Source organism: Ranitomeya imitator, chromosome 3, assembly GCF_032444005.1.
Source record: "Ranitomeya imitator isolate aRanImi1 chromosome 3, aRanImi1.pri, whole genome shotgun sequence".
NCBI lineage: Eukaryota > Metazoa > Chordata > Amphibia > Anura > Dendrobatidae > Ranitomeya > Ranitomeya imitator.
Genome location: NC_091284.1, coordinates 91236691 through 91259621, shown reverse-complemented (window position 1 = coordinate 91259621; position 22931 = coordinate 91236691). Strand labels below are relative to the sequence as shown.

General features: G+C 41.4%; 1 protein-coding gene across 7 annotated transcripts in view; it reads left to right on the top strand.

The window, feature by feature from the left end:
* The window catches only part of LOC138672775 (cytospin-B-like), a 461361-nt gene that overhangs the window by 314684 nt on the left and 123746 nt on the right, over window positions 1–22931 (top strand). For 5 of the 7 annotated variants that reach the window (XR_011319773.1, XR_011319774.1, XM_069761119.1 and 2 more), the window contains 2 exons: window positions 11843–11982; window positions 19841–19941. Coding sequence is in view for 5 of the 7 variants with exons in the window: in XM_069761119.1 (XP_069617220.1) it covers window positions 11843–11982; window positions 19841–19941 (241 nt within the window). In the remaining 2 variants the exon portion in view is untranslated. Of the gene's footprint in view, window positions 1–742; window positions 821–2570; window positions 6836–11842; window positions 11983–19840; window positions 19942–22931 lie in introns of those variants that run through there. The other 2 variants (XM_069761122.1, XM_069761123.1) reach the window with 2 other exon arrangements.

Genomic DNA, 22931 nt, shown 5'->3' with positions numbered 1-22931 from the left:
AGGCCCCAGACCGGACAGCGACACCCATTGGACCAGAAGCGGACTGGGACCGCCCCTGGGTGAGTATAACCTAACCTCTTTTTCTCATCTTTCAGGATACATCGGGGGCTTATCTACGGCATTACAGAATGCTGTAGATAAGCCCCTGATGCTGGTGGACTTAGCTCACCTTCGATTTTGGGGGTGACAGGTTCCCTTTAAGTACCAAATTGGCTCTCACTAAAAGGTTAACAGTCTAAACTCAGTGCATGTAAATAAAACCGAAATGTTTGTGTGGTAACAGATATGGATCTTCTTTTGAAAACCCCATTTGTGTGTATTGTAAGGATTTTATTACAGAATTTGGTCTGAAACAAATCCACCACATCTGAACATGGCCTAACTGTATCATACCGTACACTAGTAATCCGAATCATCAAATGTGTTGAGGTTTTAGTAGATTTCCACACAGAGACTCTACATTTCCAGAAGTTGTCGTACCTAGATCTCCGTATATAGTTTAACATCACTAGGTATCATTGTGAACAAAAAATGACTACCTGTCACTTGATGAGTCTTTTCCCCCAATAATTGTAAGTGTATGTAAAGTCTATATTTTGGAGGACACATGGCTTTCAGCCTGAGGTTCGCTTTTTGGACAAGCGCTGTGTAGACTCTTCCCGGTTAGATGCTTTGAACGTCACATAGGACATTCAGTACTTTCCTGGCTCGTCTTACCTGATGTCATCCTTCTGCTGTTAAGGGGGAAAAAGATGCTCACGGCCGGAGATCTCCTGAAAGCTGGCAAACTAGATACTGGTGCAAGCAACATAAAACAGAGGTAAGATGCCGGAAAGGGGCGTAAGGGGTAATCATACTCTTAAACACAGTCAGCGAGCTGCCTTACTTTTTGCTTTGAGGGAGGTGAGTGATAGCCAATATGTCAAAGGTATAAGGGGGGCAGAGGTAGCGGTCACTCCCAGGCCTCAACACCGCTAAGCCAAAAGCCCCATATTCTTAGACACCAGTATTAAAAATGGCACATAGTAGATGGAGGTCCTATTACAGATATTGCATTGGAGCCTAGAGCTCCAAGTTTCATCTATGGTTATGACTGCCTTTCATTTTCTGCAGGGGGTTTCTCATACATCTAAGAGCTTAAATGACCAATTCTATAGTGAAGCTGGGAGATGTTCTCCTGCACCAGCTCACACATCCGCATTTCACCATCAGTGACTGATAATTTGCTGTTCTGAGCCGCAGCTGCTTGTGTCACAGCACATCCATGGAGAGCCTGTCGCACATCCACGACACCTGCAGCTGCGGCTCAGAACAGCGGATTAGCGGGAGCGGCCCAGTTAGCCGGGTTCCCGATGCAACTTACTTGGTAAGCGCTATAGTTTGCCGAATAAGGAGGACGCCAAAAATATTCGCTCATCACTACTCCTCACGTCATCCACATTGCTGGTTGAAATCTTGCGCCTTATGTTTTTGGCTCTGCCCACAGTTGGTCAAAGCATAGTGCGCAGGCGTGAGCCGCAATTTCTGTTCGCAGACAGATTTAGCCTGGCATTGTGAATGACGTGAAGAGTCATATGCATCAATTAAAGTATGAGGATGACGAGCAGCAGCCGGGGGGAGGGAAGGAAACCACGGCCATTGTACCTGACTAACGGGATTACCATACAGTGCGGAGAGCTCAAAAAGGTTTTTACAGGGGGAGTCAGGGGGTTATATAAGCATTTATGCAATGCAGCACAGGCGCTGAATACGGTGACCATTTTAGTTGATACATGACAAAACTGGTGACAGGTTCCCTTTAAGGCAGTGCCCAGTCCAACTTTGTGTATCCTGACCCTAACGAACAGCCTCATACATGCCAGTGAGACTGTTATTTGGGGTCAGGAGACCCAGAGTCAGTCGCGGTACTTAGGTCTGTACACGAACATGAAACATGGACACGTGAGGGAAGCCCAAGGCCGGGTTCACACGGGCTTATGTCATGGTGCGTATACGACTGCCAATACTCGGACTGACCTCTGTGACTAACCCGGACTTACTACTTCATGGACACATATGAGTCTGGTCTGTAAAATGGATCTGGTGCATACTAGGAATCTATTCTGTAAAGGCCATCTGCCCGCAGGGTAAATCAGCCATGTGCACTGACGCATTTGTTTTTTGGGGTCCATGTGACCGATTATTTACTTATCCGAATGAGCCCTAATAATAATAATTCTGCTCTTTATTGTAATGAGAAGAGGTAACCTCCAGGTCCTCTTGTCTAACCCCATACGGCATCGGTGCGAACCCTAGAGCCGCTCTGTCTCCCCATATAACTAATACATTTTAGCTGCAGTGACTACAAATATCCCCTCTGTCCCAGTTGTATGTCCGTTCAGCCTTTTTTGTCCGTTCTGACACATTTGTGCTTTCCTTTTGTCCATGTGCTGCCTGTTTTGCTTATTTTTGCATACGCACCCTCACAAGATACCACTACTATCTGTAACAGGAGGTGGATTATATCATGAATGTAAGACCTGCGTTCTCTGCGCATCATCTCCCATGACACATGTGCTCTATTTTTGCAGTTATGCTGCCTGCGCAAGCTAGCAATGGGACGAAAGAGAAGCCACGGACCCCGAATGAGGCCGCACACTGACAGCTGTGGACTATAGCCAGTCATCCTAATCTCAGAGAGCCATATATTTTAGTGTTCTGCTATGTAGTATTATCGTGTTTAAAGGGTTAACCTGAAACTGCAGATCTATGAGCAAATATTGTGTTATGCAGAAGTTTTATTTTATGCTGTATTTTCGGCAATGCGGCCATTCTATTAACTTTGAGTTTGTGCATTTATATAAATATTGACATTTGTGCTCATGTGACACTTTGGTCCTGCTCTCTTTTTTTTTTTTCCTTTTCTATGTAGCTACCTCTTTGTAATACCGTTTAGAGCCACTAGATGTCAGTGTTAGAGGGTGATTGGATTTCTTCTGAAACAGTCGAACTATTGGCAGTTGTGAAATATGGAGTCGGGGAGGCGTACCTCTTTAATTTTGTATAATTAGTTTTCCATTCACTTCCCCAAATAATCTATCATCTGCCTTGTTTAATGCAGTGTCTCAATATGTTCTTGATAAAATTCATTGCTAATTTTAGCCCATGATTAGAATTCTTCCATGGTCTCCATCTTTACATTTACATTTCCAGAAGATATTTTATGGAATGCTAGTATCGATCACAGTTTACATCTGAAAACTATAGAAACTTGTAATATGTTGAGGCTGTAGGTATGTATAGACCTCCATCACATTTCCTTCTTGCGTTTCCTTTGGCTCTGTTCACATTAGTCAGTTTTTTCTCTATTTTTTCATGCAGGACTAGTGCAATCTCTATGCTACTCTTGATGTCTGAGATAATGGAGCTCTGACTGACACCATTTAATACAATTGGACTAACCTAGTACAATCCAGCAAAGCTTCTATGGCTTCATTATATTGAATGTTAACAAACAAATTAAGTCTCTCTCCTAAAGCGGGAAAAAATTTGCCACCTACAGGAAGTAGCTACCCCACGAGTCCATGTACAACCCGAATATAAAAGCTCTGAAATGTGACCTGAGATCTTAACCAAGACAGACACCCATCTTGAATCTTGTTTCAGGGGACTTAAAGGGGAACTCCAATCTCCAAGATCATATCCCAATATATAGTAGGCGTAATAATAATAATAATAATAATAATATTAGCAAAAACCTCCAATTAGAAATGTTGTATAGTTTCTCTGATTCGCTATGTCACTTACCTGATGTGCAGGGCATTGCAGTGGCTTAGGTATCCATGGTTATGAGCACTCATCTTGTGACAGCGGTTAGTGGTCATAACCATGGATACCTAAGCTACTGCAAAGCCCTGCACATCAGGTAAGTGACATAGCGAATCAGAGGAACTATACTACATTTTTTAATATTATTACATATTGTGATAGGATGTTGGAGATGGGAATACCCCTTTTAAGGCCTCCATACGTATTAGATTAAAGTCAGCCAATCCCGCCGGCTGGTTTGAATTTCAATGGCTGATCCTTTTGTATGATATGTAGATAGGCTTCTCATAGAGATCACAGGAGCAATGGGCCGAGCGTTCCTGTGTATGGGGGAATCAGGAGAGCAAGTTATTGGCCACACAATAGTTCTACTTATTCAATGTGAATAGTGGCCTTGACCTACATCCATCCATGTTTTTCCCATGGTGTATAATGCACTGTACATTGACAATAATACCCTGTAATAATAATAATAATAATAATAATAACTGGTATCCTTATACATGGGCAGGAGAGGATGCAAAAGAGAGTATACAGACAGGACAGCAGGGGATCGCAGCAGATTCTTTCCATGAGGAAAAACATGTTTGAAAACGAGCAGCAAAAGCTTTAGATCACAGAAAGAATCATCTGTGCTCTCCTGCTGTCCTGCCTGTATATTTTCTTTTGCCTCCTCCCCTGCCCAGGAGCTGTGGTATGATCAGACCATGTCCCTCTACGGTCAGACACGGCCATTACACAGTACACAGCAGGGGCAAATTTATAAGATTATCTCAGCACAGGAACATTTTATTTAATCACATCCAATTGTGGAAATTATTATTATTACAAAATTGGTTGATTAAAATGTGCTTTGCTTGTAGGAAAACCTCTATAAGGAGATCCAGCACTCTCTATAGACCCGTTACATATGGCTGTTCTGCCAGTAAAACCCTGCTGTGCACTGACGGATAAAAAGTTACTGAGAAAAAGTTACTAATCAATACCTTTAAATGGCCAGACTGATACAAAGAAATTGGCGTTGGAATTGATATCCGAATTAGACTGTAGATCTGAAGTCTCGGTCACCCCAGCTCTATTCATGCTCGTTTGTCATACACGGATATTTATGGGATTGTCAGTGATGATGGCCATTGGGGAAGCAGTTGTTTCGCTGACGGCTATTAATGAACCACTGTCTCGTTTTCCCTGTTTGAATGAAGTAGTGGATGCATGTGCAGTTCTGCTCTATTCAAAACCTCAAGCCTCCATGGCCATGCACATTAGATGGTCAGCTGAGCAATCTTTCGGCTGACGGCTATCTCCTCCTCTGTGAGAAATCTGCTGCCGCGATCCTATGATTGCCGCTTATCTCATGGAGAGCAGGAGGATCAGCCACTGGAAATCCAGCAGGCCGGATCCTTCTCTCAGATGGGATGCCTTCGTACACATTAGACCGTCGGACGATTTCGGAGAGTTTACCCAATGTAAGTCTTTGTCATTAATGGCCCCGGTAAACCTTGGGCTAGAGAAAGCAAAATTATGTCACCAGATAGGTGGTAAGTTGCGATTCTGGGTAAATCATTTTTAAAGATTGCCTGTCATGTAAAAAAAAATGCCACTAACCTGCAGATATGGGGTTAATCTGCAAGTTAATAGCGTTCTGAAGCTTGCCTGTGCCAGTGCTGAGAGCCTCGCTTCCAGGAGGAAATTAACTTTTATTCCTCCGGACAGCCTCGGGCTTTCAGTCATAGCAGTACAGCCGTTGCAGCTTCAGTCACCTCTCAGTGTATAATGAGTGATGGCTAAAACCACGCCTCAAGCATTGACTGACAGCCAGATCGTAGGAGTGACCATATGAGCATAGAAGTTGTGCCCATGCCATTGCTGCAGAAGTCCAGCAGTAACTAAGAGCCCTGCTCCCGCTTTAGACTCAGAGCTTTGATTCATTAGGGTGTGTGTACAAAGTCTTTTTCAGGTGGGTTTGTGAATCCTGACTGAAAAATTGCTCATAAAATGGTTAAAAGAATGGACATATTCACTGCATTGTAAAAAAACGACTTTCTACTCATGTGATCGCTCCTTTGGAGGTTTTTGTTTCCAAAATCTTTGAAGTGGTTAGGTGACAGTCACATAACCATTCTTTTAGGAAGTTAAAAAAGAACGATGGTGACTAAGAATTTGCAAAAATGAAAAGATGCTGCATTAAACAAAATACGCCTACTATTCCTGAAGCGTTTTCTGCTTCAAAAATTCTGTGGGTTCTCATACATCTAAAAAAGTCATGAGACAATGTGTTCACATACCCTTAGATGCCATGATCGATAGCAACACTAGTAACTAGGTGGTTAGATAGACATGAACGCTCTCGGTTTCCCATCAGTGCCCCCAGGCCTATTAGACCCCGCCAAACGCAAATCCTAATGGCCGGCCTATGGACGGGCCATTACGCCATGAAACTGTGAAATCTGCAGGTGGGGCTAAATCTGAAATGAAGTGTTTATTTTCCTTGAAAATGAAGGTGTGATGGAGATGTGTAGTGAGGGATGGTAATGACTGGTGAGGGCTAACAATGCACTACGTGCCATTCTGTGATCTACACCCGCCATTGAGGAGGTGGGCGGACAGTGCTGAGTTCATCTGTAATATAACACTTTTTATATCTATCTATTTAAATATTTTATACAGATATTGTCAAAATTGGCATTTTGGGAAAATATTCAGTAGTAAAATAATTTCCGAGTTATTACAAAGGCCATAAAGGACGCTCCTGAGATATGACGCAAAGGAGAAAAATTACGGCCGAGCGTCTGAAAAATCAGAATCGCATGCCTTCGAATAGAGCCGCCACCTTTCTACTTTTCGCTTGGCCCTCTTAAATGTATCCCGGATATGTCTATGTGCAACTAATGTATTTTTTATGATGTGCTTAAATACTGAAAAAGTGATTGTTTGTTGCCAATGTCTGTTTTCTTGGCAGCAAAAAAAAAAAAATGTTATTCAAATCTCATATTTTCCTACAGAAATAAAGCATCTGATGTGTAACGTTCTCGTTGTGGTTGTTTTTATTACCGTGGATGTTAGCGGGTAATGAAGCAGAAGGGATTTAGTGATCTTTTTATCATCTGTTTTATATGTAAGCTTATGTACTTGTAGCTGGTCATATTTAGTGAAGAGCGAACATGCTCGGATAAGGTGTTATTTCAGCATGCTCATGTGCTGAGTGTCTTTGGCATGCTCGAATAAATATGTTCGGGTCCCAGGGACTGCATGTCTCGCGGCTGTTCGACTTCCGCAACACATGCAGGGATACGTTTCAATTCCATACTGGAGTCTTTATCAAGTGAAAAAAACTAATGGTTGCCATTTTTTAAATTGCACTGTGTAGTTAGATTTTCAATTTGAATTAAAGGTTTACGTTTTAATGTCCTACCTTGCACATATAATAAAGCTATGCAGCGCTCAGAAAGAACTATGTAAAATACTATGCAAGTATCCAAATAATGAGGAGCGCACACAATCCTTACAGACTTATATAGTTATCTTGGTTGAAAAAACAATAGAGGTCCATTAAAGGGTTTTTATTCAAAAGAACAAAGTTCATTTTAATCAAGAGATCTTGGAATAATAATAAGTTCCACAATTGGATGTGTTTTAAAAAAAATGTTCCTGTGCTGAGATAATCTTATAAATGTGCCCCTGCTGTGTAATGGTTGTGTCTGACCATACAGGAACATGGTCTGATCATACCACAGCTCCTGGGCAGGGGAGGAAGCAAAAGAGAGTATACAGACAGGACAGCAGGAGATCACAGTTGACTCTTTGCTTGAGGTAAAACATTTTTTAAAAATACCTCACAAAAAGAATAATCTGTGATCCATGCTGTAATATCTGTATACTCCATTTTGCCTCCTCCCCTGCCCAGGAGCTGTGGTATGATCAGACCATGTTCCTGTACGGTCAGACACGGCCATTACACAGTACACAGCAGGGGCACATTTATAAGATTATCTTAGCGCAGGAACATTTTAAAAAAACAAAACAACAACATCCAATTGTGGAAATTATTATTATTCCAAGATATATTAATAAAATCAACTTTAAAATTTATCTTTGTTCGTGGGTAAACCCCTTTGAGTTGAACCTATAATCTTCGAATCTTCGTAAAATCGTTCATTCCCAATTATCTGACTGAATAATCATGTCGGCAATCACCTGATAAATAAGCAAAACGCTCTCTTGTTGAGTGATTGGATTATTTATGCAGAAAAATCCTTCTTATCAGCAGCACTTCATCTCTATTCCTGCCGACAGCGTGCACTGTATATGGAGAGGCCACGATCAATATTTTTGATCCTTTTGTCCCAATATTTGCTCATCAGCATGGGAAAAAAAACGTAAACAAACACCAAAAGACCCGAATATAGCGGTTCGGTGTTCTTCACGCGTGTACGTTACGACCGTCTTTTCTCTTGGATTCATGTAGAATCAGTGAAGAAAAAAATCTTGGCATGCAAATATGGGGTCCTAAACATCTAATTATCTGCTGAATGGAATAATTAACCTCCTTTCCTGGAATTAGGGTAGGTGTCCATCCAGGAAGACCTGGGATGCCTGCCAGCGTTGCAAGGACTTGGTATAAATGGCGTGAAGTGATATGCCGATTTTTCTGCGAAGATGTGTGTAGAGAGTGTCAAAGCGGCAAAGCTTCACTTTTTAATTTGTCCCGTCACTGTCAGTGCTCAGACTGAAGGACACCACAGTACACTTTTCAGGATACGATCTGCTAAGGAAACAAGAGTCCTATTTATAACACTGGCGTCTTTCATTATAAGCAGCCAGATATCTGCCAAAAGGATCGCTTCTAATGAAACTGCTGGCATCCTCCTAGTCGGACCATTCATGTAACTAGTAGAAGGAGCCAATTCACTGTTAAGTATTTTTAATGTTTTTTTTTTTTTTTACTTTATTATTATTTTCTTCAGACTCTTCCCTTTTATTCTCTCTTCACGTAAACAAGAGAAAAGATAGGGGATATTCTGTAGAAAGATGAAAGTATTAAGTCATCTGTCAGTAGGATCAACTCCCCTTGGCCATCTATATAGGCATGTAGGTAATAAAAATATAATAAAACGATACCTTGGTATCTGCGATCCAATGTTATTTTATTAGAGAAATCTCCATTTTTCTTAATATGTAAATGAGCTGTTAAGATCTATAGGCCGGACATTGATCTCCCTGAGAATCTGCTTATTTTAAATGATATGAGGCGCTATCCGTGTGAGACATGTAGATCAATAGAGTGTACTGTCAGTCATTACATGTCTCATACTGGTAACTCTCCCATCTAAAATAAGCTCTGGAGGCAGATTCTCGCGGAGATCTATGTCTGGCTCATAGGTCTTAACGACTCATTTACATTTGAATAAAAATATGGATTTCTCTGGAATAAGACATCGGATCACAGATATCAGGGTGTCATTTTATTCAGCTTTCTATGACCTACGTGTTCATGTAGACGACATAAGAGGGTTGATCCTACTAACAGATTCCCTTTAAAAATTATTATCTCTAATTAGGGTTTAAGCCCCATTAGGCAACAGGAACTTTTGTGAATGCATTTTCTGTATAGTGGTATAAAATATTGTCGATGCAAAATAAATAATAATGGAGCTCTCTGGGAAAATCACTATGTAGAGGCAAGCTGTTGCTGGGAATTATTCTTAATATTGCTACATTGCTAAACCATTGCTATAACTAAACGATATTGGTCCCTGGAACTTTTTTTTTTTTTTTAAACTTTCCATTGAAATGGAGGACCTTACTAATTTTAGGTAGTACTCCAAGGCATGTCCCCAACACTGCAGCAGCTGACCCAAAGGGTCAGGTTTGTAGTCACGGACACAGACTTGGAGTCACTGGAGGACAGGATTCAGATAACTAGTAAAACAGATATACATACTGAACTGGGTCATTCTCGAACAGAACAAGATGTTCAAACAGGATGGACTTGGGAATAGGTTCAGGTTCAGACAGGACTGGTTTAGCAATAAGTTAGACAGGACGGGTTCAGGGACCTGACTAGTGGGTACAAACACTAACTGGAACAAAATAGGTTGCTTAGGGACCTACCTACAGGGGAATGTACCTTAAGTACCTCATGCCTCTCAGCTATTGGCTGGAGACACATCAGTAAGTGCGCGCTAGCTTTTAAGAAGTGGACAGAAACTGCGCACCTTAAGTGCGCTGCCAGGAGACCTGTGCGGAGTAAGCAGGCCCTGGGAGCATGAAGCCGCGGCAGGGGAAGGAGATGCAGCCGAGAGGTGAGTATGTTAACGTTGCAAGCAGCATATTCTTGGTCCCAGAAGTATGGAGGGACTGACTATTTAAAAGTTCCTACTGTGCTCGAGGGCTGATGATCCAATGATACATTTGAGTATTTCCTAAAATGTAAGTGCAGGGACTGTTGACAAACAAGCCAAGTGCATCATGGTTTTAGTAGTTGCTAAAGGGCCCAGATTTGAAGGGTACTTCTCAACAGGACAACAGTCCTTGAAAATGAAATGAGCACAGGAATTGGCTGATCAAATCAAGTCCAACTTTTCATGGCTTTCCATGTATTATGGCTTTAGTGTTTGCTAAGGGAGACTTTAAAAGACGTCGAGGAGTTGCCACTTATTGTAAAATTTAGTTTTCCATGCTAGCCAGAGCAAGAGTTGCGAATACTCAGCGGCTTTGTGTGGGTTGTAAAGAAGTCTCTAGTGGGGGACTGCCAATCTGTTTTTGTTTTCCATATGCCCCAATGTTGTATGTAGACATGGGCTACCCTGATGGGACCTTGAATTAATTCAGCACAGGATTTTGCCCAGTTAAAGGGGTTTTCCCACAAACAAAGTACATTTCAAACAATAGATCTAGGAATAATAATAAGCTCCACAATTGGATGCGTTTAAAAAAAATGTTCCTGTTCTGAGATAATCTTATAAACGTGCCCCTGCTGTGTTCTGTGTAATGGCAGTGTCTGACCATACAGGAACATGGTCTGATCATACCACATCTTCTGGGTAAGAGAGGAAGAGTATACAGACATCACAGCAAGGGAGCGCAAATTATTTTTTTGTGAGGCAAAACATTTAACTTCCTGTTTTTAAGCAATGTTTTACCTCAAAGAATCCGCTGCAATCCCATACTGTCTGTATACTCTCTTTTATGTCCTCCCCTGGCCAGGAGCTGTGGTATGATCAGACCATGTTCCTGTACGGTCAGACACAGCCATTACACAGTACACAGCAGGGGCACATTTATAAGATTATCTCAGGACAGGAACATTTGATTTAAGCACATCCAATTGTGGAACTTATTATTATTCCAAGATCTGTGAAGTAAAATGTTGATTAAAATGAACTTTGTTCATGGAAAAATCCTTTTAAGTGGCAACCATACAGTGGATGAATGGCACGTTGATTATTTTGCTTCCTCTTCAACTGAATTATAAGATAATATTTTATGATAAATTATATTTATACCATTTCCAGTTCTTTAGGCGTCCATTATTTCAGAATCTGTGCCATGTACTGTCTTAATTAGGCATATTATACCTTCTGCCTTATTTCTTCCTATGTGGACAAATGATAGGAAATGGTCTTAATTTCCCCTAGGACGCCTTCTATTCTTCTGCAAGTCTACATTTCCTTCACATGGTAATCTGTGGCAGATGGATAATAAAAGCATTTTATAGTGAAGTTTGATATCTCTGTAGGCATTTATTCTCCGTTTACAAAGTGCAATATAGCTTATTAACTCGCTATATTACTCTGTGAGGCTTAAATTGGGGGATACAAGTCGTATTACTGCCGTGTCTAGCATTTCATCCAGCGTCATTGATGGAGATTGTAGAACGCTTACACAAGCATAGTAGAATGAATGACTTTGGTTCATACATTTATACTTGACCATGTGTCTACAGATAGGTTTTGTCTTGATCGAAGCTACTTTGTGTTAGTGAACTATTATTAATATTTTTGTTATTGTAACAAACCAATTTGTCAATTCACAGAAAGTTACTGAGTGAAGAACATGTGGATGGAGTTAACGCCATCAGATGGCAGAGCCACAATGTGGGTCAAACATCGACTGCCAATGAAAATCCAGCTACAGTCAAGTCCTTAATCAAATCATTTGATGTGGCTCCCCAAGGTAAGAGTGTCTACAGGCTATGTTTGCTTTAGTTAAATGCTGGGAATTTTCTTTAGTAAATGAAAAAATACTACTTCCTGTGCCTAGAGACACTGACATTTAAAGGGATTGGTCATGAATACTCTTCTGCTTGATCAGATGTAGACATATAGCTAAGGAGTCATGTACAGTTGAGTGTTAAAGAAGCACTCCTCCTCTTCCCATCAAAGTTTTTATCCTCTTAATACATTGCAGTCATCATAATATAGTACTTACAACTGTTGATTTTGCCTTTCTACCCAGTTTATTCTTCTCTTTTCTCTGCTCTGTGTAGACACAGGAGGTCTACGCATGACTCATTCCCCTCTTTAACTCCTCACCTGCTCCTCCCCCGTCATAGACTTTTGAAGTGACTCATGACAGCGAAAAATGGCTGTCCCAGGGATACAAGAGCAGAGTGGGGTCAGACGATCGCAGTGTCTGGATATATATATATATATATATATACATACATATATATATATATATATATATATATATATATATATATATATATATATATATATAAAAATATATATATATATCTAATATATAATTGCATGGAATACTACTTCCTGCAATTTGTGCCAACTTCCGTGGCTTTGTCCGGAGCTAATGTCCGGAGCTAATGTCCGGAGATAAGTGACGTCAACAGTGTCCAGTGTCTGATTGGTTGCCGCCTGCTGCGAGCGACCAATCAGAAACGTGCCGTACTGTGACACACTCCGCCCGCCATTTTGGTGTGATTTTTGAATTTTTACCTCACAGCAAGTTTCTACTGCGTGGAGGCGGGCCCAGTGACGTTGCTCTTCAAGCTCCTGCCGAATTTCGTCAAAAAAATGATAATACCATTTACCAAAACTATATATATTTAGTTGTGAAGTGGTTCAGTGACATTTTCACACCAATTTTGAACTTTTGTTTGGTGTTTTCTCCATATACTGCCTATTATTTTTGTTCTTTCTTACTATTATTTATTAATTGTATTATTCTTACATTTGAATAAATAAAGTATATATGGATTCTAGACTCCCGATTCTTTAGAATCGGGCTGCCATCTAGTATGTGTATATATATATATATATATATATATATATATATATATATATATATATATATATATATATATATATATATATATATATATATATACGCACGCGCACACACACACACACACACACACACACACACATATATATACATATATATATATATATATATGTATATATATATATATATACATACATACACACACAGTGGGGCAAGAAAGTATTTAGTCAGTCAGCAATAGTGCAAGTTCCACCACTTAAAAAGATGAGAGGCGTCTGTAATTTACATCATAGGTAGACCTCAACTATGGGAGACAAACTGAGAAAAAAAAATCCAGAAAATCACATTGTCTGTTTTTTTATCATTTTATTTGCATAGTATGGTGGAAAATAAGTATTTGGTCAGAAACAAAATTTCATCTCAATACTTTGTAATATATCCTTTGTTGGCAATGACAGAGGTCAAACGTTTTCTGTAAGTCTTCACAAGGTTGCCACACACTGTTGTTGGTTTGTTGGCCCATTCCTCCATGCAGATCTCCTCTAGAGCAGTGATGTTTTTGGCTTTTCGCTTGGCAACACGGACTTTCAACTCCCTCCAAAGGTTTTCTATAGGGTTGAGATCTGGAGACTGGCTAGGCCACTCCAGGACCTTGAAATGCTTCTTACGAAGCCACTCCTTCGTTGCCCTGGCGGTGTGCTTTGGATCATTGTCATGTTGAAAGACCCAGCCACGTTTCATCTTCAATGCCCTTGCTGATGGAAGGAGGTTTGCACTCAAAATCTCACGATACATGGCCCCATTCATTCTTTCATGTACCCGGATCAGTCGTCCTGGCCCCTTTGCAGAGAAACAGCCCCAAAGCATGATGTTTCCACCACCATGCTTTACAGTAGGTATGGTGTTTGATGGATGCAACTCAGTATTCTTTTTCCTCCAAACACGACAAGTTGTGTTTCTACCAAACAGTTCCAGTTTGGTGTCATCAGACCATAGGACATTCTCCCAAAACTCCTCTGGATCATCCAAATGCTCTCTAGCAAACGTCAGACGGGCCCGGACATGTACTGGCTTAAGCAGTGGGACACGTCTGGCACTGCAGGATCTGAGTCCATGGTGGCGTAGTGTGTTACTTATGGTTGGCCTTGTTACATTGGTCCCAGCTCTCTGCAGTTCATTCACTAGGTCCCCCTGCGTGGTTCTGGGATTTTTTGCTCACCGTTCTTGTGATCATTCTGACCCCACGGGGTGGGATTTTGGGTTGAGCCCCAGATCGAGGGAGATTATCAGTGGTCTTGTATGTCTTCCATTTTCTAATTATTGCTCCCACTGTTGATTTCTTCACTCCAAGCTGGTTGGCTATTGCAGATTCAGTCTTCCCAGCCTGGTGCAGGGCTACAATTTTGTTTCTGGTGTCCTTTGACAGCTCTTTGGTCTTCACCATAGTGGAGTTTGGAGTCAGACTGTTTGAGGGTGTGCACAGGTGTCTTTTTATACTGATAACAAGTTTAAACAGGTGCCATTACTACAGGTAATGAGTGGAGGAAAGAGGAGACTCTTAAGAAGTTACAGGTCTGTGGGAGCCAGAAATCTTGATTGTTTGTTTCTGACCAAATACTTATTTTCCACCATAATATGCAAATAAAATGTTAAAAAAACAGACAATGTGATTTTCTGGATTTTTTTTTCTCAGTTTGTCTCCCATAGTTGAGGTCTACCTATGATGTAAATTACAGACGCCTCTCATCTTTTTAAGTGGTGGAACTTGCACTATTGCTGACTGACTAAATACTTTTTTGCCCCACTGTGTATATATACATATATATCTCTGCGGTAGTTAGAAAAGCTTCACCGTCCTATTAGGGGTTCTTGCTTTTCTCTAGTACTGCAAGGGTTAAACTGCTTAGTTGGTCTCCTGGAGTTCTGTCTTTAATCTTATCAGCTGTTCGGAGTTCATTACACCCAGCAGGTATAATAATCCTTCTCCTTGCTTCTGGCCTTGCCAGTGATAGATCATTCTGCCTGGTTTGGTGTTGGAGTAGTAGTTTGTGTTTTGGAGTCGACTTTTAAAGAGATGTTATGGAGATTGCTGTGTGGAGTTGGTTTGAGTGCTTATCCTTACCTATTTGGCTTATCTTACTTATCCCTCCCCTGTGTTCCACTCTATTTTTTTGTGAATGTATTTGTATGATTCTAGCTTTCGTTTATCCCTGTTTGTCTGGTTAATGTAATCCTATACACTTTGACCTCACACCTCTCTGGGTGGAGGAGGGAACAAATAAGAGTAAAGATAGGAGCATAGCAGGGTTCATGACCCCAGCATCTCCACCATATGGGGTAATTCTGGGGACGGGGATAGACTAGGGCATCCCTAGTTACTGCATGACATTGACCTCGTGTTTCTGCTTAGAGCTTAGAAGGATTCAGCTAGTCTTTTTAATCATGTGATGTCATAGACCTAATGGAAAACAGAAGAATTAATTGGGTAGAAAGGTAAAATTAGCAATTGTAAGTACACAGTGCTTTATACAGCTCTGGCAAAAATTAAGAGACCGCTGCAAAATGTTCAGTTTGTCTGATTTTTCTCTTTATAGGTATATTTTTGAGTTAAATGTAAATTGTTCATTTATCCTATAAACTTTTGACACGTCTCTGAATTTACGAGCAATAAATTTTGTATTTTTTTTCTGAAAAAGAAAAATGGTCAAAATAAAAACCAAACAAATAATGCTTTCAAACCTCATATAATGCAAAGAAAACAAGTTCATAATCCTTTAGAAACAACGATATTAATGTTTTAACTCGGGAAGAGTTCAGAAATCAATATTTTGTGAAATAACCATGATTTTTAATCACAGCTTTCATGCGTCTTGGCATGCTTTCCACCAGTCTTTCACACCGCTTCTGGCTCAAAAATGTAATCAGTTCTTCTTTGTTTGATGGCTTGTGACTATCCATCATCCTCTTGATTACATTCCAGAGATTTTCAATGGGATTCAGGTCTGGAGATTGGGCTGCCCATGACAAGGTTTTGATGTGGTGGTCTCTTAATCTTTGCCAGAGCTGTAATATGATGTTCACAATATAGTAAGATAAAAATGTTGATGGGAGGAGGAGTACTTCTTTAAAGGGAATCTATCACCCTAAAAATCGTATATGAGCTAAGGCCACCGGCATCAGGGGCCTATCTACAGCATTCTGTAATGCTGTAGATAAGCCCCCAATGTAACTTGAAAGGTCAGAAAAACAGGTTATATTATACTCACCCAGGGGCGGTCCCGCTGCGGTCCGGTCTGATGGGCGTCGCGCTTCGGGTCCGGCGCCTCCTATTTTCATACAATGACGTCCTCTTCTTGTCTTCCTGCCGCGGCTCCAGCGCAGGCATACTTTGTCTGCCCTGTTGAGGGCAGAGCAAAGTACTGCAGTGCGCAGGCGCTGGGAAAGGTCAGAGAGGCCCGGTGCCTGCGCACTGCAGTACTTTGCCCCGGGTGAGTATAATATAACCTGTTTTTCTTACCTTTCAGGTTACATCGGAGGCTTATCTACAGTATTACAGAATGTTGTAGATAAGCCCCTGATGCCGGTGGCCTTAGCTCATATACGATTTTTGGGGTGACAGATTCCTTTTAAGTTTGGAGACAACCATCTGTTACTAAGCGAGTATCCATCATGGACATTCTGTTAATTAACTCCAGTTTACAAATTTAAACAGCCCTTTTTCCTGATTTTACCATATTCCTTGAAATATTATCAATCATGGTGTGAACTGCAATGTTTCTTGCCTAGTCCAGTCACACCTGATCACTTCGACTTAGCGAGACTCTTTAATACAGGAACTAAAAGGTCATGGAATCCTTCAAAGTTCTATGCTATACTGGGCAGTGAAGGTATCTATCGCATAGAGAAAATTATTGATAAGGGAGAACAATATGACTATTAAAATTGTACATTCACACTGAAGGCATCAAAACTATGAATTAACACATGTGGAATTATACTTAACAAAAAAGTGTGAAACATCTGAAATTGTCTTATATTCTAGTTTCTTCAAAGTAGCCACCTTTTGCTTTGATGACTGCTTTGCACACTCTTGGCATTCTCTTGATGAGCTTCAAGAGGTAGTCACCGGGAATGGTTTTCACTTCACAGGTGAACCCTGTCAGGTTTAATAAGTGAGATTTCTTGCCTTATAAATGTGGTTGGGACCATCAGTTGTGTTGTGCAGAAGTCTGGTGGATACACAGCTGATAGTCCTACGGAATAGACTGTTAGCTGCTTTTTTTCTTGCCATAATACAAATTCTAAGTAAAAAAAACGAATGGCCATCATTACTTTAAGAAATGAAGGTCAGTCAGTACGAAAAATTGGGAATACTTTGAAAGTGTCCCCAAGTGCAGTGGCAAAAACCATCAAGCGCTACAAAGAAACTGGCTCACATGAGGACCGCCCCAGGAAAGGAAGACCAAGAGTCACCTCTGCTTCTGAGGATAAGTTTATCTGAGTAACCAGCCTCAGAAATCGCAGGTTAACAGCAGCTCAGAGTAGAGACCAGGTCAGTGCCACACAGAGTTCTAGCAGCAGACACATCTCTACAACAATTGTTAAGAGGAGACTTTGTGCAGAAGGCCTTCATGGTAAAATAGCTGCTAGGAAACCACTGCTAAGGACAGGCAACAAGCAGAAGAGACTTGTTTGGGCAAAAGAACACGAGGAATGGACATTAGTCCAGTGGAAATCTGTGCTTTGGTCTGATGAATCCAAATTTGAGATCTTTGGTTCCAACCACCGTGTCTTTGTGCGATGCAGAAAAGGTGAACGGATGGACTCTACATGCCTGGTTCCCACCGTGAAGCATGGAGGAGGAGGTGTGATGGTGTGGGGGTGCTTTGCTGGTGACACTGTTTGGGATTTATTCAAAATTGAAGGCATACTGAACCAGCATGGCTACGTCAGCATCTTGCAGCGGCATGCTATTCCATCCGGTTTGCGTTTAGTTGGACCATCATTTATTTTTCAACAGGACAATGACCCCAAACACACCTCCAGGCTGTGAAAGGGCTATTTGACCAAGAAGGAGCGTGGTGGGGTGCTACGCCAGATGACCTGGCCTCCACAGTCACCAGACCTGAACTCAATCAAGATGGTTTGGGGTGAGCTGGACCGCAGAGTGAAGGCAAAAGGGCCAACAAGTGCTAAGCATCTCTGGGAACTCCTTCAAGATTGTTGGAAGACAATTCCCGGTGACTACCTCTTGAAGATCATCAAGAGAATGCCAAGAGTGTGCAAAGCAGTCATCAAAGCAAAAGGTGGCTACTTTGAAGAACCTAGAATATAAGACATAATTTCAGTTGTTTCACACTTTTTTGTTAAGTATATAATTCCACATGTGTTAATTCATAGTTTTGATGCCTTCAGTGTGAATGTACAATTTTCATAGTCATGAAAATACAGAAAAATCTTTAAATGAGAAGGTGTGTCCAAACTTTTGGTCTGTAGTGTACATTTACATTACTTTTTCTTTGCTTTTATATATACGTACATTTTTTATTTTCGTATTTCTAATTTAATTTTTCTATGGCATACACCAGTCAGGGCATATTTCTATAAATGGATTACACAGGTTGTGACGATCATACATGTACTGAATATATGTAGTGTTAATTTGTGTATATAAAGGTGTAAATCACTGTGGTCAGAATTTCCTCTGATCTCCTCCGTTACAGCCGGACTGGGACTCTGTATTAGAGCTGTGGCTCTTTATCTGATTTTCTGCACAATTCGTCATGATGGATTAATGATCTGACACTTATGACAAGCATACTTGATGCATGTTGTCATGCAGGTAATCAATAATTGTAAATCCGTGTTCCTCAGTCTAGTGGAAATTGATGGCTAACCTATTCAATGTAGAATAATTATCTCACATGGTGATTTTTGTTAGATTCATAATTTCAAATCATTAGAAAAGCACATCTATTCCTATTCTAAATTACATAGTTAAAAAACTAAAAGAAAATTGCTTGTATTAGGCAACATCTGCTTACTCAAAGAATATTCAGAATCATTATGAATTTAAGAAGCACTGGGAATTGTGGTTACATAGTGAATACAATTTATGGAATCCCAAAGGGATTTTCCGGTATGTGAAGAAAATACAGCAGAAGAGAAAATGGTATAAAATAAAGAAATAACATATACTCATTGATTTCCCTGCAGGCTACAGTGCCGCCACTCCCGTGGTCCCCATCAGTATTACTTTACTTCCTGCAGCGATGTCCCCTGTCTATGCACATGTGACTGCTGCAGCCAATCACTGCCCTCAGTGGTCACATGCTGTATTTGCTAATATGGCTATGGGCTGTAGTTGGCTGCAGCGGTCACATTTGCATGTACAGCACATCATCTCTGCAGGAAGAAAACACTAATGTGTATAGGATGAAAGGAGAGAGCTAGGGCATGTGCACACCAAGTATTTGGTGCAGAAATTTCGGCTTCAAATACACGTTTTTTGCCATGTTTTTTTAGATGCATTTTTTGATGCAGATTTTTCCCACTCATTAGTGTAAGTGAAATCTGCATCAAACACTTATAAAGAATTGACATGCTGCAGATTTAAATTTGCAAGTCACAAATAAGCAGCTTGTGCATGAGACTTCGGATTCTCAATTTCTGGTTTCCATTTAATTTTGTGACCTTGTTATTGTATAAAAATTTAATACAACCATGTCCCATTTTTAGGGCAAAAAAGTCGTAGAGTTAATATGTGACATATAATCTGTTTCTCTAACAGGTGGTGGGGGTCCAAATATTCCAGTGCACTCTGTCCCCCGAAGTCCACTGAGTGGGATTCCTGTAAGGACTGCCCCTGCAGCAGCGGTTTCGCCCATGCAGGTAGCTATAATTCCATTTTTACTGTACTAGAAAACGGAGAATATACTCCACAGGATTAAAAGTTGATTATTTTGTTGGCAGAGCCTAAATCCCTTCATTTCTTATTACAGGATTTTATTTTGAGTCCCCCTATCCTTAGCATCGCTGTGCAAACAGCATCTGCTGTGTCCATAATTCCCAAGATTATGTAATTGATCCACAAGACTGTATCCTAGACTGTCAAAGTTCAAGAAAAAACTCTGAGCACTCAATAAGTTGGACGCTCGTTCAAAGTTTCAAAGAACCCACTTGGAGGATTTGCTGCATAAAGCCAAACAGTGGCCAATCCAAGGTGTTGTATTTCAAGCGTTCAGGTTGATGACGCCATCATAGCACAAGTAATACTTGATAAAGACCTGTGATAGGTCGAAACGTTCTATCATGATGAAATTTAGATTCACCGCACTCTCTTAGGATAATGATGAAAAAGGTTGTGCCAATTTATTAAAGTATAATGGGAGCGTAACAGAATATTGCAGCATATGCGATTAACAACGTTTCGGCTCCACCAGAGCCTTTGTCACGTATTCGCTTATTTCAGGCACAAGATAGTGTACAGATGGGGGAAATTAGGAGAATCCCAGTGGTGAGCTTGGATACTGCACTCAGTACTCTAAATGAGGCTCCCTTCGGATATTGTGGACCTGTAATATCGGCATTAAGAGCGGCGCTCCCGCGCTGTGCTCAGTAGCAGCGTGTTCTATCATGATGGCAGAATAAACCTGAACACTTGAAATGAAACACACTGGATTGGACGCTGTTTGTTTGTGTCCTCTATTTTTTTGTACCTGTTGTGATGCAGTGACCCCTGTTGCAGCTAGCGGGCGCTGTTTGTGCTCCTCAGGATATGCATAGAGGCATATCTATTGGTGATAATGAGATAGTGACCGGAAGTGTTGTAAATGGCTGATATGTGTCGCAGAGGGAGTCTGCGCTGTAAGCCTGAAGTAATGTTGTTAGGGGACCTATAGTCCCACAAGTGTTTGTATAATTGTGAAGGGAGGCTTACAGGGCTAGTTATGAGAGCTGGGTGGGTCGAACTAGAAACACATACACCACCCATCTATGGGAGTGGTTACAGCTACATAATGTGACCATGGTGTGGTCACATGGTGGTATAGTGGTCTCTGTAATGTAGACTGTGTAGATCCTGGACGGCTTGTGTGTTGGGAGGTCCTGAGTGTGGAATGGATCCCTGAATAGCGCACTGTGAGGCTGTGGATCTGAAGACCTGTGTGTTGGGAGATCCTGGGAATAGGATCGGATCCCTGTTTGTTCTGTACTGTTAATAATTAATGTAAAGAGATGTGGTTCTGAGGGTCGCGGGATCCAGTTAGAGGAGGTTACCTAGATGAGAGTGCTTCAAACGGGCCAAGGAGCCCCACTCTCGATGAGATGAAAATGCTTTATCTTGGGGGGAGGTTGGGATGGTGGGAGTTTAAAGGGTGGGAGAGAGGGGTTAGACAGCTCAGGTTAAGGAGTAGGATTTTCTTGATGGCTGTTCTGCATCATGATGGGGGACCGTATTAAAATACTGAGTTGGAACGTTAGAGGCCTGGCGGACAAAACTAGACAAGCGGTGGTGCTGTAATACGCACGAGACCAGAGGGCCTCACTGATATGTCTGCTGGAGATACACTTGGTTCGTGAGAGGGTGGACGTCTTACGTTTTTTGCAGCCACCGCCTACGTATCATTCCACCTTCTCTACGTACTCAAGGGGGGTATCTGTATTGGTCCCATTGGAGTGCGCCATGAAGAGCTGAAGGTGTATGCTGATATGGATGGACAGTATGTGGTAGTGAAATGCAGAATGCTTGGTATTTTTATGTGTGGTGGCTATGTACATTCCTCCCCCTTATTCGAGTAAAAAACTTGTTGGAATTGATTGGACGGGGAGATCCTATGCTGCTTTTAATTATTGGAGACCTCAACAATATCTGTGATGATTTCTGGGATAAAAACAAAAATAAACAAAACAGGTTGGAAAGCCATATTACGCCATTCGGAACATATATTCGAGAGATCGGTATGACTGATTTGTGGAGAGTGCGACACCTGGGGGAGAAGGGATACTCTTGCTATTCACCGGCTCATGATACTTTATCCAGAATAGATATGGCGCTCGGAAACAATATTATTGATTCTATGGTGGAAGAAGTGAGATACTTGCCACGGGCGATCTCCGATCATAATCCAATAGAGGTGGAGTTATGGCCAATGGGGACACAAGCATGGCATAGGGAGAGTGGACATTTCACCCTAACTGGCTGAATAGTGTGAGTTTGGAGGGCAAACAGCGGGTGGTGGAGGGCAGCTCTGACATACCCACTATATGGGAGACGATGAAGGCATAATTGAGAAGTTTGCTGTTCAGGGACATCAGTAGATGTAAGCGGCGATCAAAACAGGCGGAGAATGCCGCAAGGGAAAGGCTGAGAATTGCTGAAGATGAGATGGCCACACTGGGTACCCCTGAGGCTGGGAAACAGTTAAGAGAAGCCCAGAATAATATGGATAAAATTCTTTTGGAAAGAGCAGGGAGGAAGAGAGAGTTCCAATGACAAGCCTTTTACCAGGAGGGGGAGGTAGTGGGGCATATGCTCTTGCTGGTGGCGTCGGCCCAGAAGGGTACACCATTCGTACATTCACTAGAGCCTGTTAATGGTATAAAAGTGTCGAAGACCTCTGAGATCTTAAGGGTCTTTATGGACTTCTACGCGGATCTGTACTCTGGTGTGGACCCATCAGGGACTGACAACGCGGCATTTCTAGAAGGTATTGTCTTACCTAGATTGAGTGAGGAGGATAGGGAAAGTTTGGAGGGACCTATCACGGACGAAGAACTAAGTCGTGCTTTAAGAGCCATGGCAAGAGGTAAGGCCCCAGGAGCAGATGGATTGCCAGCTGAAATTTATAAGGAGATGGAGGAGGTGTTGCTACCCAGATTCC